This window comes from Perca fluviatilis, chromosome 3, assembly GCF_010015445.1.
Source record: "Perca fluviatilis chromosome 3, GENO_Pfluv_1.0, whole genome shotgun sequence".
Lineage (NCBI taxonomy): Eukaryota > Metazoa > Chordata > Actinopteri > Perciformes > Percidae > Perca > Perca fluviatilis.
In genome coordinates, this window is record NC_053114.1 from 17777863 (window position 1) to 17793201 (window position 15339).

General features: G+C 41.4%; 1 protein-coding gene across 2 annotated transcripts in view; it reads left to right on the forward strand.

The window, feature by feature from the left end:
- fbn1 (fibrillin 1) overlaps positions 1–15339 on the forward strand; it is a 61259-nt gene that overhangs the window by 15625 nt on the left and 30295 nt on the right. The window contains exons 11-29 of one of the 2 annotated variants that reach the window (XM_039794856.1): positions 717–869; positions 978–1307; positions 3665–3817; positions 3914–4033; positions 4124–4249; positions 5167–5289; positions 6336–6458; positions 7356–7508; positions 8092–8145; positions 8291–8416; positions 9254–9379; positions 9531–9650; positions 10211–10348; positions 10440–10490; positions 10600–10725; positions 10864–11091; positions 11183–11308; positions 12567–12695; positions 14032–14157. In XM_039794856.1, coding sequence (XP_039650790.1) covers positions 717–869; positions 978–1307; positions 3665–3817; positions 3914–4033; positions 4124–4249; positions 5167–5289; positions 6336–6458; positions 7356–7508; positions 8092–8145; positions 8291–8416; positions 9254–9379; positions 9531–9650; positions 10211–10348; positions 10440–10490; positions 10600–10725; positions 10864–11091; positions 11183–11308; positions 12567–12695; positions 14032–14157 — 2631 coding nt within the window. The remainder of the gene's footprint in view (positions 1–716; positions 870–977; positions 1308–3664; positions 3818–3913; positions 4034–4123; positions 4250–5166; positions 5290–6335; positions 6459–7355; positions 7509–8091; positions 8146–8290; positions 8417–9253; positions 9380–9530; positions 9651–10210; positions 10349–10439; positions 10491–10599; positions 10726–10863; positions 11092–11182; positions 11309–12566; positions 12696–14031; positions 14158–15339) is intronic. The other variant, XM_039794857.1, reaches the window with a different exon arrangement.

Here is a 15339-nt window from a genome sequence, read left to right on the forward strand (position 1 = left end):
CTCAGGCGACTTTGTTTTTTGACATAACAGTTGGAAGAAGTGTGTGTGTGTGTGTGTGTGTGTGCGTTTGTGTACACACACACATACACACACAAACACACATTTGGGTCAGAATAGTCCATTAGATGTACACGCACATACTCACACGTGCATGTATACACACATGCATTCACACACACAAACATGCAAACACACACATTACCCCCTCAGTAGAGGATGTTTGTGAGGAAGGAATGTCTTACTCTTTTGCTCCAGAAAATTGTTTCACCAAACATTTGAGTCTGTTTCCCATTCAGCAATGGCTACTCCGACCAATGAAGGGCCCAATTGTTTTTCCTGCAACCAACTCTACGCTTGCCTGACATCTTGTTGAACTTAACTAAGCAATCAGTAGTGTAGCCTGTCAGTTTCTCCATGTGAATTTGCTGGATGGGCTGGGTGTGAAACAAGACATGATATATTTATGTTAATAGGGAACCTAAATGTTAGTCATGCTGGTGCACAGTGCCAGAAACTGCAGGATGTAGGAAAGGTTCTCATAAATAGGAAGTGATGACTATTGAAAGTGGATTCCATCATCCAAATGATGGAAAATCTGAAGCTACGATGACTGCTTTTTGATTGTTCTCCTGCCAATTTGCTCAACGTGCAGACAACACATGCCATATTCCATACAACACGGTTACTTTAACTTCATGCTGTGTTGTTTCCCACAGATGCTCGTGGTGGGTACTGCTACGCTAGCCTGCTGAACGGGCGCTGCGCCAACCAAAACTCACAGCTGTTGACCAAAATGCAGTGCTGCTGTGATAGTGGACGCTGCTGGTCTGATGGGTCCGCCCCTGAAATGTGCCCAATTCGTGGGACAGGTGGGGTCATTTACCATCTCATGGCTTTACATTTCTTGCTCTCATCTATGTGTCTCCATGTCTCAACACAGAGCCAAACCTTTTGTTTTTCACATCTGCTCATTTTAGAAGAGTACCAGAAACTGTGCATCCAGATACCTGATGGGAACGGAGGCGGACTGGTACCTGGCCGTGTCCCAGGGAGTCCCGACCTACCTGGCATCTACCCAGTTCCATATCCTGGTCAAACTCCTGGTCAAACTCCTGGGCAAGTTCCTGGCCAGGTACCTGGAGTGTATCCTGGTCAAATTCCCATCCAGGTTCCTGGCCAGGTCCCGGGACAGATTCCTGGACAATTTCCAGGACTATTTCCAGGTCAGATCCCAGGGCAAATCCCAGGACAAATCCCAGGACAATTTCCATTTCCAGAACATCTACCTTTACAACCTCCTCCATCAGGTATACTGCTTTTGTTTGGTTCACATTCATGGCATGTCTTCAAAGTTGACGTGTGCCATGATATCTTATAACTCATATAACTCACTCATAAAATTATTTTCGGTCTGACTCAGTGGATGTGCAATGGAAAACTAGACCAAAACTGCGTTCCAGTCAAAGTTGGAGGCCAGAATGTCCCATTCAAAATTTCCAAATTCCAACCTGCTAGTGTTCCTGGTGCACAACGCAAAACATGAACAAATAACATGGCTGACCATGGCAAACTATGACAAGTTTATAGTACACACAATTAAAGTCCAGCTTCAGCAGTGAAGCCTCCATATAAACTGAACCGAGGAGGAAAAACGAGTCAGAGATTGTTTACCGTAACCAGCTACCTAATAACATTGAAGACATACACTCACCTAAAGGATTATTAGGAACACCTGTAAGATTTCTCATTAATGCAATTATCTAATCAACCAATCACATGGCAGCTGCTTCAATGCATTTACGGGTATGGTCCAGGTCTAGACAATATCCTGAACTCCAAACTGAATGTCAGAATGGGAAAGAAAGGTGATCTAAGCAACTTTGAGTGTGGCATGGTTGTTGGTGCCAGACAGGCTGGTTTGAGTATTTCACCAGGATGCTGCAGTCCTGTGGGCAAAAATGCCTTGTTGATGCTAGAGGTCAGAGGAGAATGGGCCGAGTGATTCAAGCTGATAGAAGATCAACTTTGACTCAAATAACCATTCGTTACAACCGAGGTATGCAGCAAAGCATTTGTGAAGCCACAACACGCACAACCTTGAGGCGGGTGGACTACACCAGCAGAAGACCCCACCGGGTACCACTCATCTCCACTAAAAGTAGGAAAATGAGGCTACAATTTGCACAAGCTCACCGAAATTGGACAGTTGAAGACTGGAAAAATGTTGCCTGGTCTGATGAGTCTCGATTTCTGTTGAGACATTCAGATGGTAGAGTCAGAATTTGGCGTAAACAGAATGAGAACAGTGCTCCGTCATGCCTTGTTACCACTGGACAGGCTGGTGGTGGTGGTGGTGGTGTAATGGTGTGGGGAATGTTTTCTTGGCACACTTTAGGCCCCTTAGTACCAACTGGGCATCGTTTAAATGCCACAGCCGACCTAAGCATTGTTTCTGACCATGTCCATCCCTTTATGACCACCATGTACCATCCTCTGATGGCTACTTCCAGCAGCATAATGCACCATGTCACAAAGCTCAAATCATTTCAAATTAGTTTCATGACAATGAGTTCGCTGTACTAAAATGGCCCCCACAGTCACCACATCTCAACCCAATACAACATCTTTGGGATGTGGTGGAACGGGAGCTTCGTGCCCTGGATGTGCATCCCACAAATCTCCATCAACTGCAAGATGCTATCCTCTCAATATTGGCCAACATTTCTAAAGAATGCTTCCAGCACCTTGTTGAATCAATGCCACAAAGAATTAAGGCAGTTCTGAAGGCGAAAGTGGGTCAAACAGGTATTAAGGTATTAGTAGGGTGTTCCTAATAATCCTTTAGGTGATATTATTTTGACATCAATTTACATGCAGAACAGGTTTTACTACTTGATAGTATGTATTATTTTAATTAAATACAGGGAAATATACTTTATGTTGCCTTTTAGTTGATGGGTTACTATTTACAGTGTGCGCTTTAATGGGTGCTGCCATTGTTGTGCGACGTCAGACAACTGCTTCTTCATAAAGTTGAAGTAGATAGATTTGCCCCGAGTTTACAAGTAGGAACTCCGACTTTTTCTGGTAGGAGGTCGAACATTTTTCCAGTTCCAAGTAGTCTGGAATCACAGTATTAGGTTCTAATTGTGACACAAGGCTACTTGTTTCATCTGGGTATTGCTGTGAAAATATCAAAAAGTAAATGTGGAGAAAATGTCCTATCTGAAAGAAAATATTCTGGCATTTTTGCACACCACACCATGTCAAGAGTTTAATTAGGCAAAATCTTCTGTAATAACATTTCCTCCTTATTTTGCAAGGAAGCTTGGGGAAGTTTAGCCTTCTCTTGAGAAATTCAAACAACTCAGAGCTTTTTTGCCTTAATGAGAATGGTAGTGGGTCCTGCCTGACCGTAGTACAGTGCAAATGAAGTGTGTAGATACTGTAGGTCTGGCAATGCAAAACAACATGCTTATGAAATGCATTGTCCTTTTGCACGCAGTCAAGATGTTCTTTACTGCTTTGTTTGGTCATACTGTATGTACATTTTCTGTTGACCAAATATCTTACAAATTAAGATGACCAAAAAAGGTACAGCAAAAATAAAAGAAACCGTGGAGTTTTCATTATAGCATTTTATTTGTGTGAATGTTTCTGTCAGGTCCCGGTGTTATCCTAACCCAGAACATCACCAACATGTGCCAGGCCTTCCGCAACCTCTGCCTGAATGGCAGGTGTATCCCCATGCCGGGCATTGGGTATCGCTGTGAGTGCAACATGGGCTTTAGGTTGAATGGAAGAGGAGAGTGCTTTGGTGAGTTCCTGACAGAGTGAGGAACAAGTTTATCAAGCATTAAACTGGAAGTACATAAAGTGAAGAAGATTTATGAGCTTTATTTTTGTTCTCCAGATGAAGATGAATGTGAGAGAAGCCCGTGTGCACACGGAGAATGTGTGAACACCCCTGGGTCTTACATCTGTCAGTGTCCTGTTGGATTCCAGACTACTGCAACCAGGACAGAGTGCATAGGTTACACATACACACACACGGACACACAACTGTGCACACACACTTAAGAGGATGTAAGTGTTTACTGTGCTATCTGTTCGTTTCTGCCAGATATGGATGAGTGTGTGGCCAACGGTCGTATCTGCAACAACGGCCGCTGTGTGAACACTGTGGGCAGCTTCCATTGTGTCTGCAACGCTGGATTTGAGATTTCAGCAGATGGCAAAAACTGTCAAGGTCTGTCAAGTTGTGACATCTGCATTTATGGAGTTGAGACATTTTTAAAGGGTAGTTTTTTGTAATAACCACAGTATGTGTAATGTTTATCTTTAATGGACCGTGGATCTGTTGAAGGTGGTGATTAAATACCAAAGCCTGTTGGAGGTATGTGCCGTAATATACAGCATTTTAAATGATCATTCTGGTGGTTTTATGTGTTTTTGCCCATTAACTACAAAATATTTACTACCAACCTTTTTCCCACAGTACTCCATATGATTAATATTTACTTTTTACATTGTAGGCATTCATTTCTTTCCATCCATTTTAGTTTGCTAAAACGTCTTGGAAATCTTGCTATGATGACCGGCTTTTCACAGCAACAGCTATAAACACTAGTCAAATCTCTTGTCAAATTATATTATTGCCATGAAAGAATTACATTTTAGGCATAGAGTGTATTGAACATTCTGCCTGTGGTTCTGTTCAAGAATGCTCCAAGATACAAAATTCAAGAGTTGGCTGCTCAAAAGCAAAAATGATGTCCAAAATGTCCTGATCTCTATGTTTGCTTACTGTTTTTTCTCTGGACTTGATTTTCTGACAGCATACATAGCTCACCAGTGTAATGATTTGGCAGTGATCTATCAGTTCTCCAATGTGTGTGTTTGTGTGTGTGTCCTTGAATGTACCTAAGTCTCTGCTTTCCAATGCATTGTTTAACAGCAACAGTATAACTTTGATTAAAGCAAACATGTTCTATTACAATCTGATTGTCAAGACAGAATGAAGTCAACTAAAATGTAGTGTATCTCTGGAGTGTATGAAATTTGTTGTTAACGGACTAAACCATGTTGGTACCTTTTAACCACCACGGTATATATTTCCTAAATGCACTGATATCAAGCTATGAATTTGTTTCTATTGATCCACAGACCAGGACGAGTGTCTGATCAGGAACATGTGCCTCAATGGACTATGTATCAATGACGATGGCAGCTTCAAATGCATCTGTAAAAATGGTTTCCTGCTTGACTCCAGTGGACGCATGTGTGTAGGTGTGTTTGTCAGAAAGCCCACAGATTATACAATCACATCTCTACATTTTAATGTAATGGCTACATCACCAGAATATACTTTGAGTCAATTGATCTTTTGACCCACATTTTCAGCTAGCTTGGAAGTTGGCTACCTCTCTGGCATGTTAGTGGTTCTTAGCAAACATGCCAAAAATCCCCCTAAAAGCCTTGGGAAACTCCCTCAGCATCCTGGGCAGCCAGGTGGACATGCCGATAGTTGGGGCCCACCTGTTTTGAGATTCTAGCAGACAGCCTTACCTAACTTGTTCAATGCAAAAAGAAAAGAGATTTGGCCTTCTCCTGAGATCGACAAAACCACAATTAGCTTAGGTTTGATTAGGAGACGCAAACTTGTGAGTCACAATGTAATGTTTAAAATAGCTACCATGAATCCAACAAATGCCCCGTAAAGAACAGTGTTTTGCAGCCATTTTGCTCCACGTGGCTTTAGATACAGACGTTTGATCTCAGAGACACTGACCTGGTTAAGTCATAGCAGAATAAATAAATAGGAGAGTAGGGTGTGGGTGAAGTGTGCTGATGTATGCAGTCATTAATGAAATGTGTAGTCTGAAGGGGCCCTGGGGCCTCATCATTTCTATCTACAGTCTGTCTGTTCCCCAACACACCCAGACAGAGCACACACACACATACACACACACACACACACACACACACACACACACACACACACACACACACTCACACTCACACTCACACTCACACACACATAGACATAAACACACACACGTGCATGCCATATCATTGTTTACACTCATTATGATAATTATTGTAATATGCTGATGGGATCAAGGGGAAGGAAAAGAATGTTTTCTTAGTTGAGGTCATAAAACTGAGACTGTGCAGCAGTTTTGGCTGCATTTGTTGTAATGAATCAAGCACCTTAGGACTTTAATAACTACTGCTTAAGCAGGAAATTGGTTTATTTCCTGCTGGAGCCTCTTACCATTCATTTTGTGGAAAAAAAGTTTGTGAAGAAATAATTTTGCTGTTTATGTTTCTAGACATCGATGAGTGTGAGACTCCAGGCATGTGTATGAATGGCCACTGCGTCAACACAGAGGGATCCTTCCGCTGTGAGTGTATGGCTGGGATGGCAGTGGGCCTGGATGGACGGGTCTGTGTTGGTGAGTAAATGTTTTGTTTCCAGAAATGGTTCATGTGTTCATTTTGGATACCATGACAAACAATCATCTCATAGGCAACACAAACACTCTCTTTTTGTCCGGCATGTGTCCCCCTCTTTTCAGTTTCTCTGAAAGTTCCCTATTGCTGCATAGAGAAGATGAAAATGAACATTTTCAGATTTATTTACAATGTGTCTGTTGAAGAAGTTCATTGATTACTTTGTGAAATATTGGTACTTCCAGTGGTTTCCTACCAGCACATATGCTTATGTTTTTAGTGAATTCTAGTGATTGGATAAAGCTTTTGTCAAAATGTTGTTCCCACTTTTCTAAGCAACTGAAAGCTCAGAGTGAGCATACTTGTTCAACAACTCTTCGCATTTTAACCAGAATAACCACAACACAAATATTTCCAGTCCAGTGATTACAAGCAAAACCAAATGTGACAAAGCAGAGAGGAATCACGTGGTAATACACTTCACTAACAGCTCATCCTGTTAACCTGTTGCAAACACATGCTCACTATCATTAATAAGCATGTTAAATGTTGTCCTGCCTCCTTGTGTATCTCCTGGACTGGCACTCTGTTTATGACTTTATTTTCAACATTCCTATATACTCCCAAATGACGTTTCTTTGTGCATTGTGTGGAAAGTGTTGAAATGCTGTTGTTCGGTCTGGGTACGTTTTTCGTCAGGATGATATCAGCGCAGGAGAATGCCTCAAATCCCTGGATATTATGAAGAGAGAACAACCGTTTGTTTTGCCAGTGTTGTTGCTTTTTGGAGCTGTGGATGCTCAGCTCCCTTTCTCTCTCCTTTGCTCTGTCTCTAGCCTCTTTCCAGATCTTTTGCTCCATCTCTGTTTCACACTCTTGTTTTGTATTGTCCGAAACAGATACACATATGCGCAGTTCGTGTTATGGCGGGTACAAGCGAGGGCAGTGTGTTAGGCCTTTATTTGGAGCTGTGACCAAGTCGGAGTGCTGCTGTGCCAGCACAGAGTTCGCCTACGGAGAGCCCTGCCGACCCTGCCCACCACAAAGCTCTGGTACGGATATTCAAATAACTCCACCCTTTACAAATATGAAAGCACCTCCTTCCGCCTGACACACAGACACACACAGTTTGTGTTTAATTCAAAACACACCTGTCAAAGTCTAATACATCCATGGTGAAAGTCAGGATGAGCTGATTAAATTCTTATGTTTTCTTTGACATACCAGGTTGGATTTCATAAATGACTTAATAGCGGTGATGAAGTCACAGCTAAGCACATTTAACAGCCTCCATGCACGCACACACACACACACTCACACGCACACGCACACGCACACACACACACACACACACACACACACACACACACACACACACACACACACACCATCCAGTCACTTCTCGTTAGTCTTGCCAATTAAAGGTCATATATCAAAGACGCCAGAGCTGTACCACATTAAGGAAATGCTTATATGCATCTAGGCTAAATGACAAAGTGTGGAAATTGATAATGATATGGTATTAAATGTTCTGCTTTGAGATTTCTTGGATTTTGGCAAATGTGATATTTTCTCCAACGCTCTTATTTCTGCTTTTTATCAACCAAACTGAGCTGTCTGTGTGTGATGTTGCAGCTGAGTTCCAGGCTCTGTGCCCCAGTGGCCTTGGCATAAGCGGCGATGCAAGAGGTAAGAAACGCAAGCTCGTTGTGTGTGTTTCATTGATATAGAAAAAAACAGGGAGCTTGTAGAAACCAAGCAGAAATTAAATGCAGTTATTACTTAGGTTTTTTTCCTACTGTGACGGTTAACAGGTTATTATTTTCCTTCGCAGATATTAACGAGTGCGCCCTCGTCCCTGACATCTGCCAGAATGGGGTGTGTGAGAATATGATGAGGACATACAAATGCACCTGCAATGAAGGCTTTGAGATAGACCTGACGGGCAAAAACTGTGTCGGTAGGTTAACTGCTCTTTATTGGCCTTGTCCACTTTGAAAATGATATATTCAAAGTAGAGATGCACCGATTACAACTTTATAGGCCAATTCCGATTTCCGATTTTCTTTGAGTTATGCCAGTCGATACCAATTTTAGCCGATTCCGATTTCATTTTTTCTAACCACTTAACAGCACACATAAATATTTATTTTCTATCTTTTCTTTAATAGAACATTTTGCACAGAACATAGACATTTTTTTTTTAACAGATAATGGATCACTATAAAATAGAACTATAGAAATTACTCCTGGTTTGGGAAATTCACACACATCTAAAGTGCAATGTTAGAACCATTTCCTTCTTTTTACATCCAATATCCAACAAATTTGATTTTGGTTTTTTGGTGTCATCCCTCTACGCCCTACTTTTTCCTTGCAGATGTTGCATATTACAAACTTGTTATCTTCTGCACACACGCTGAAGAATTTCCAAACAGCTGACATGTTGCAGGTTAATTCACGAGGTTCCCTACATGTGCGAGCGGGTACGCGCGACACACGGCGGAAAAGTTGAGCGAAAGGAAAAAGAGACCGTGCTGTCGCGTCCGTGTGTGCGTGCGTCCTTGAGAACTGTAACTCGAATAACTTATGTTGTCAGTTAATTGTAGCATGGACCGGCATGAAATCGACATATGTCAGAGTGACCTGCCGGTCACTGGTCGTGACCGAGCACGTGAAAACCAGCCAATTCCGGTCAACGGCCGGTCTATTGGTGCATCTCTAATTCAAAGTATATATGTATACAGCCAGTGTGAGGAAAGTCATCATGTCTCTCTCTGTATCTGTTTCTCCTCAGATATTGATGAGTGTCTGATGAACAGGCTCCTGTGTGAAAACGGTCTGTGCAGAAACACACCAGGCAGTTTCACCTGTCAGTGTCCCAAAGGATATCTGTTTGATCCTGAGACGGACGTCTGCGAGGGTCAGAGACTCATTCATTCACTCAGATTGATTCTGTTGTACAGTGCAATGTCACTTCATCAAAGCATGTACTATGTCTGCTATTTTTAGATTGATAAGAAATGACCAACGGGAGAAAAATCTAATCTGTTGTTCGTTTTTGTCTCCCACAGATGTGGATGAGTGTCAGTCTAGCCCCTGTGTTAATGGAGATTGTAGGAACAGCCAAGGGTCCTTTGTCTGTTTGTGTTCCATCGGCAGTTCGCTGGATAGCACTGGGCTTGAGTGTATAGGTAAGTGAGCATTGTGTTTATTGACAAAATGTTTTTTATTTAACATAAAAATAATAAAAAAAATATATATGAAAGAAACCCACACTTGATTTATTCAAACCTACTGTTATTTAAAAGTATCAAGTATTAAAAATAGTTCAGTATGCTTTAAAAAAAAGAAGCATTTTTCCCACTTTTTATTAATACAAAAAAGCTGTCTAGCCTCAAGTTTAATTTAAATTGCAGCAGCTCAGTGAATAACTACATTAAACAATGTGAGACCATCTGGGTCAAATGCTGTGCCAGCACTGTTCCCATGACATATAACCAAAAACTGGAACACGGACAAGTTGACCACCAGTAAGCCAGTCAGCACTGTCTTTTATTTTAGAACAGCTATAATGATAAATTAAATGTAAGATTTACTAGTTAAATACAGATTTTTGGCATCAAATAACATATATTGACATATGTCCATGTATAATGTGTGAGTGCCAAACCAGTGCATGTTGACACACATTCTATTTAATTCTATAGAACTGAATGTAGAGTAACTGAAAGGTTTGTTTCATTTAAAACAGAGACTACTAAAAGCACCTGCTGGCTGAAGATAGTAAATAATCGTTGTGAGGTCAACATCAACGGGGCTACGCTGAAGTCCCACTGCTGTGCCACACTGGGAGAAGCCTGGAACAGCCCATGTGCAAAATGTGAAAAAGGTGAGATGATCAATATGCACCATTTTGCACATTTTCGTAAACCATGTAACTGCATTGACTGACATTATATTGTGTGCCCTCCTTTTTTCAGATCCAATCTGCGGTAAAGGCTTTGCTAGAATCAAAGGAAATGTCTGTGAAGGTAAGGTCTGCTTTGATGCCATGTAGACCCAGAAATCCGCTTGCAGTTCATTCAAGTGAAACACTGGACCAGTTGTTGATGTTGCTCTATATTCTTTGTTGACTGTCAGATGTGGATGAGTGTCAAGTGTTTCCCGGAGTGTGTATCAATGGCAAGTGCGTCAACACACCGGGCTCCTTTTTCTGCCAGTGCCCTCCAGGAATGACTGTTGATGTCAGCGGCAGGACGTGCATTGGTGGGTACTATCTATATGTGTTTCCATATGTAGTGGTATTGAAGTCACCTTACTGTCTAAATGTGCTGTGTTAAATGTATAATTGATACCACTTGGTATTCTTATATCAAATGCATGTAATGTATGTGTGACTTTCAGACCTGCGTATGGAGCAGTGTTACCTCACCCATGAGGATGAGCGCTGTGGGGCTCCCATCTCAGGGAAACAGCGTGTGGATGCCTGCTGCTGCTCAGTGGGTGTAGCCTGGGGCCCTGAATGTGACGAATGTCCGGAGAAGGGCACTCCAGAATATGCCCAGCTCTGTCCTCGTGGCCCAGGCTTCTCGCATAGGGGTGACTTCATCAACGGCAGACCTTTCCTCAAAGGTACTGTACATAGCCATAGACTGCATAGGATGTATGGGTTGTTACATAAATGGTTTCTCATCTGTCTTTATCCCTCTGTTTCATACCTTAGATATAAATGAATGCAGGATGATAAACACCCTGTGCTCAAATGGAAGGTGTAGAAACACCATCGGCAGCTTCCGTTGTCGCTGTGATAACGGCTATGCTCTGGACTCTGATGAGAGGAATTGCACTGGTGAGTAGTACTGAAGCAATTCGCCCACTAATTTAGTTCATTTAGTCTACAAAGAAATTCATCAACAGTAATTTGATAATTGATTCGTCTTTTAAGTAATTTATCAAAAATGTCAAACATCTGCTGGTTCCAGCTTCTCAAATGTGATTTTTTTTTTCATCATTGTACATTTAATATCTTTGGGTTTTGGGCAATTTCGCCACCTATGACTCTTAAACATTGTGAAGGGCATAATTTACTATTTTACCACATTTTATAGACTAAACAACTAATTGATTAATTGAAATATATTTGAACGCTGAATTGATCATTAATAAAATCATTAGTTGCTTACTGGTAAATACTACACATAACAGTTCATCAACTGCACAGTGTTGACTTAAATGACGACACTCATGTTCACATGTTGGCAATAATCTCAGAGCTGACATTCATGTAACTGCTATTTTTTTGGCTGGAATGTATGCTTAACATCTCAGCACCATTGTCTCTTCTTTACAAGTCTAGTCATTCTTCATTAGTCCCCCTTTCTGAATCCCTCTGCCAACACTAATTACAGTAAAGTGGTGTAAAGCCATTGCCTACATTCAGCTCATTCAATCTAATGGGAGTCTGGCTGCTTTGGACTTGTTGGGGCTGGTCCCTGTAGTCTGGTTAGCTACATTACTGCCTTTGTTGAAATGTGCACACATCATTTTAGGTTTAAATGCCAGTGCATGGCTTTATTCTGAAATAATTTATAGGCTCTTAGTAAGTAAATTATATCTGGGACCTTTTACCCCATACGAGTGAGATCCCAGCCCAAAGCCTTTGTGTTAAGTGTTTCAAAATGTGGATTAAATTTAAAAGGGATCAGACCTTTATCTTTAGATTTTGGAAGAATCAGCTTGAAGAGATATGACTGCCTAAATCATCCTCAACTTTACCTCTTGATCCTATTTTATAGCCTTTCTTTCATGTAGTAAAATTTTCTGTGCTTTTCTGCGTTGTTTGCCTTATATTTACATTTTGTACTATAGCTTCTTTGCTTTTTATTACGGATCTTATCAGTGCCTCACTTCTGTGTTAAATCCCTTTGTTACTGAGTTCTCTCTACAAAAGGCTAATGTTTTTATCATGTTTCTTTAATTTGCATCTCTTTATATTCATTAGAGATACAGGGAGCTCTCTTACTGGTTTTCTGTGCATGCATAAATGTTAGTGCTGTTTTAAAGAGAATGTCTACCTTGCTAAGTTTTGTTGCATTCCTGTCCTGTAGACATCGACGAATGCCACATCTCTCCGGACCTGTGTGGACAGGGCAGGTGTATCAACACAGCCGGAGATTTTGAATGCGAGTGCTTCGAAGGTTATGAGAGTGGCTTCATGATGATGAAAAACTGCATGGGTGAGTGACGAATTCTCACACACCAACACTTGCAGACACTAAAAACACATTAAATCACCTCTTCAGCTTGAGATGGTTTGGTGCAGTTACATGCGGAGACAGCACTCTTCCATATGAAATAATTTAGTCTGTGAGGACATGAGTGAGAAACTTGATCTCCGTAATAACTCTGTCACACACCCTGTTGAAGTGGCAGCATCCAAGAACAGAGCGAGTAGCCAACCTACAAAGGGCTTCAAGTATAGGGAAGACCTGCCACACAACCCCAGTCCTAATCACAACCCAGCCATCTGCTCCACACTCACTCTTGTGCCATAAACTCTGGATGAGGCATATAGGCTAACATGCCAGACCTGGAACTCACTGTTTAGGCAGCTGATGTAATCTGAAATTTGCAGGCTGTGTGCATTTATATATATATATATATATACTGTGTGTGTGTGTGTGTGTGTGTGTGTGTGTGTGTGTGTGTGTGTGTGTGTGTGTGTGTGTGTGTGTGTGTGTGTGTGTGAGAGAGTGTGAGAGAGAAGGAAAATTAAACTGACTTTATTCAAACCCCTGTGGGGTGTTGAAAGGGGTCTAGTCTGTGCAGCCCAATCACTTCACAAAACTGCTCCATAAAGTCTTAAAGATAATTGTTCTTTATGACATACTTGAAATGCATGTGAGGAACACACTCAGCTGCCCAGCAAAATGATTTTTATATGCAGCTACAAGTCCTAATGTTCTGCCATCTGTGAAAATACTTGCTCTATTTCTGTTCTAGTCTGTCTTTGACGTTGTTTGATTAAATACTTGGGAGAAATCGTACACACAAAATGGAGAGTCTCAGTACTTTTGTTGGCCCAAAGCTGCCATTAGACCAAAATTGGCATGACAAAATCTACTCGTCCCCTGTGGCAAAAACAACAAAACATTAGGGACAGGAAATAATGTGGGCAGGGTCACAGTCATAAGCTGTTGGTAGTGACTGGGCTAGCAGATTAAAAAAATAACTGACAAGTAAAAAATGATTCAACAATTTTTGTTTGTCAACCTTTGTTCTTTAACATCACTGCCAGCCATGAAGCTGCTGGCTGCATGTATTCTTTCACCATGCAGTTTTATGCACCAAACAAGAATACAAACAACAAGTTCCTGAATGTCAGTCCCACAATCTCTTTTAAATTGGACGCTCACTATTTTGCAGGTCAAAGTTGAATAAAAATGTATTTATCAATCCGGTGGGCTTCATTGGAAATTGATGACAGGCAAAACAAATATTTGCAGAGACTGAACTCCAACACTTAATATCTCTACTTGTGTCTGTGTGCGTACTGTGTGTGTTCTTCCACAGACATCGATGAGTGTGAGAGGAACCCTCTGCTGTGCCGTGGAGGTGATTGTGTAAACACAGAGGGCAGTTTCCAGTGTGTGTGCCCCGAGGGACACGAGATCGCGCCCGATGGGTCGGCCTGTCTAGGTGAGTGGTGAGGTCATCAGAAAGGAGACTCGAGCAAGCTCTGCCTCTCCGAACCTTTTTTTTCACCTTCTTGCTTTTTTCCTTCCTTTGAGAAATCTGTGTGGCAGAATGCAGCTTCTATTCTATTTTCCTGAGGGATGAAGGAAAGACTAAAAGGATGATAAGAACATCAGTTAGTCCAAATTATGTCACAGAGCAGACAGTTTGAATGGCAAGTGAGCTTTGGATTGCACTCTGTTTCTGCCTCCATGTGTGTGGCCTCACTGGGGCTCTGTGTGGGGTGGGAGTGTTGTCAGGTCTGTGTATGTGTTGGGTATATATTCTCTGATAGATGGGCTGATATGAACTCTAGACCAGTGTGTGTGTGTGTGTGTGTGTGTGTGTGTGTGTGTGTGTGTGTGTGTGTGTGTGTGTGTGTGTGTGTGTGTGTGTGTGTGTGTCTGCATGTATGTTGATGTGTGCAGTGCACTAAGAAAGGTCTTTGGATCTCAACATGGTGAAGATGAGAGAAAATCCCACAGTATTAAAGAGTTTCTATAGTTCAGTAGCAAAAGAGAGCTTTTATTTTCTTTTGTGCTGTTAAATATTTATTCAGGTTCTATATTCTATCCTAATCGATTTGACTGTATGTTGGTACAGCTTTTACTGTTAATGTAACATTTTGTTTTGTACTTTTATTCTGAAACTTTCTTCCTTTAGAGGCTGGCCTTTTATTTGTCTGGCTCTCATTGGATAATTGACAAAGATTCAGCCATCTTGTTGTATACTGTATATAAGCAGTTTTCTTTTTACCTTTAATGTAAAAAGCCCCAATGGAGACATGTTGGCTTAATAACAAGTAGACTGTTCCAGTGAGTCAGTTAATGTTTTTTTTCCACATTTTGGTTCCTTGAGCACCTAGTTGACTGGAGAGGTAGCGACAGCACACTCTTTCTACAAGAAGAAGAGAAGCGCCTGACTTTTCCAGTGCTTTCTATAGTTTCATAACTCCCATGTTCAGTTGACAGCGTTTAGCTGATTATGCATCATTCACTGGGTGTCATTCTGATGACCTCATGCAGTATATGAAGGTTTTAATCCAGACCTAATGCTCAACTACTGCCCTTCACGCTAATTTATTTTCTTTATTACCACCCAAAGTAATAAAAACAATGAAAGCATTACTGAAAACTGCCCATCTCA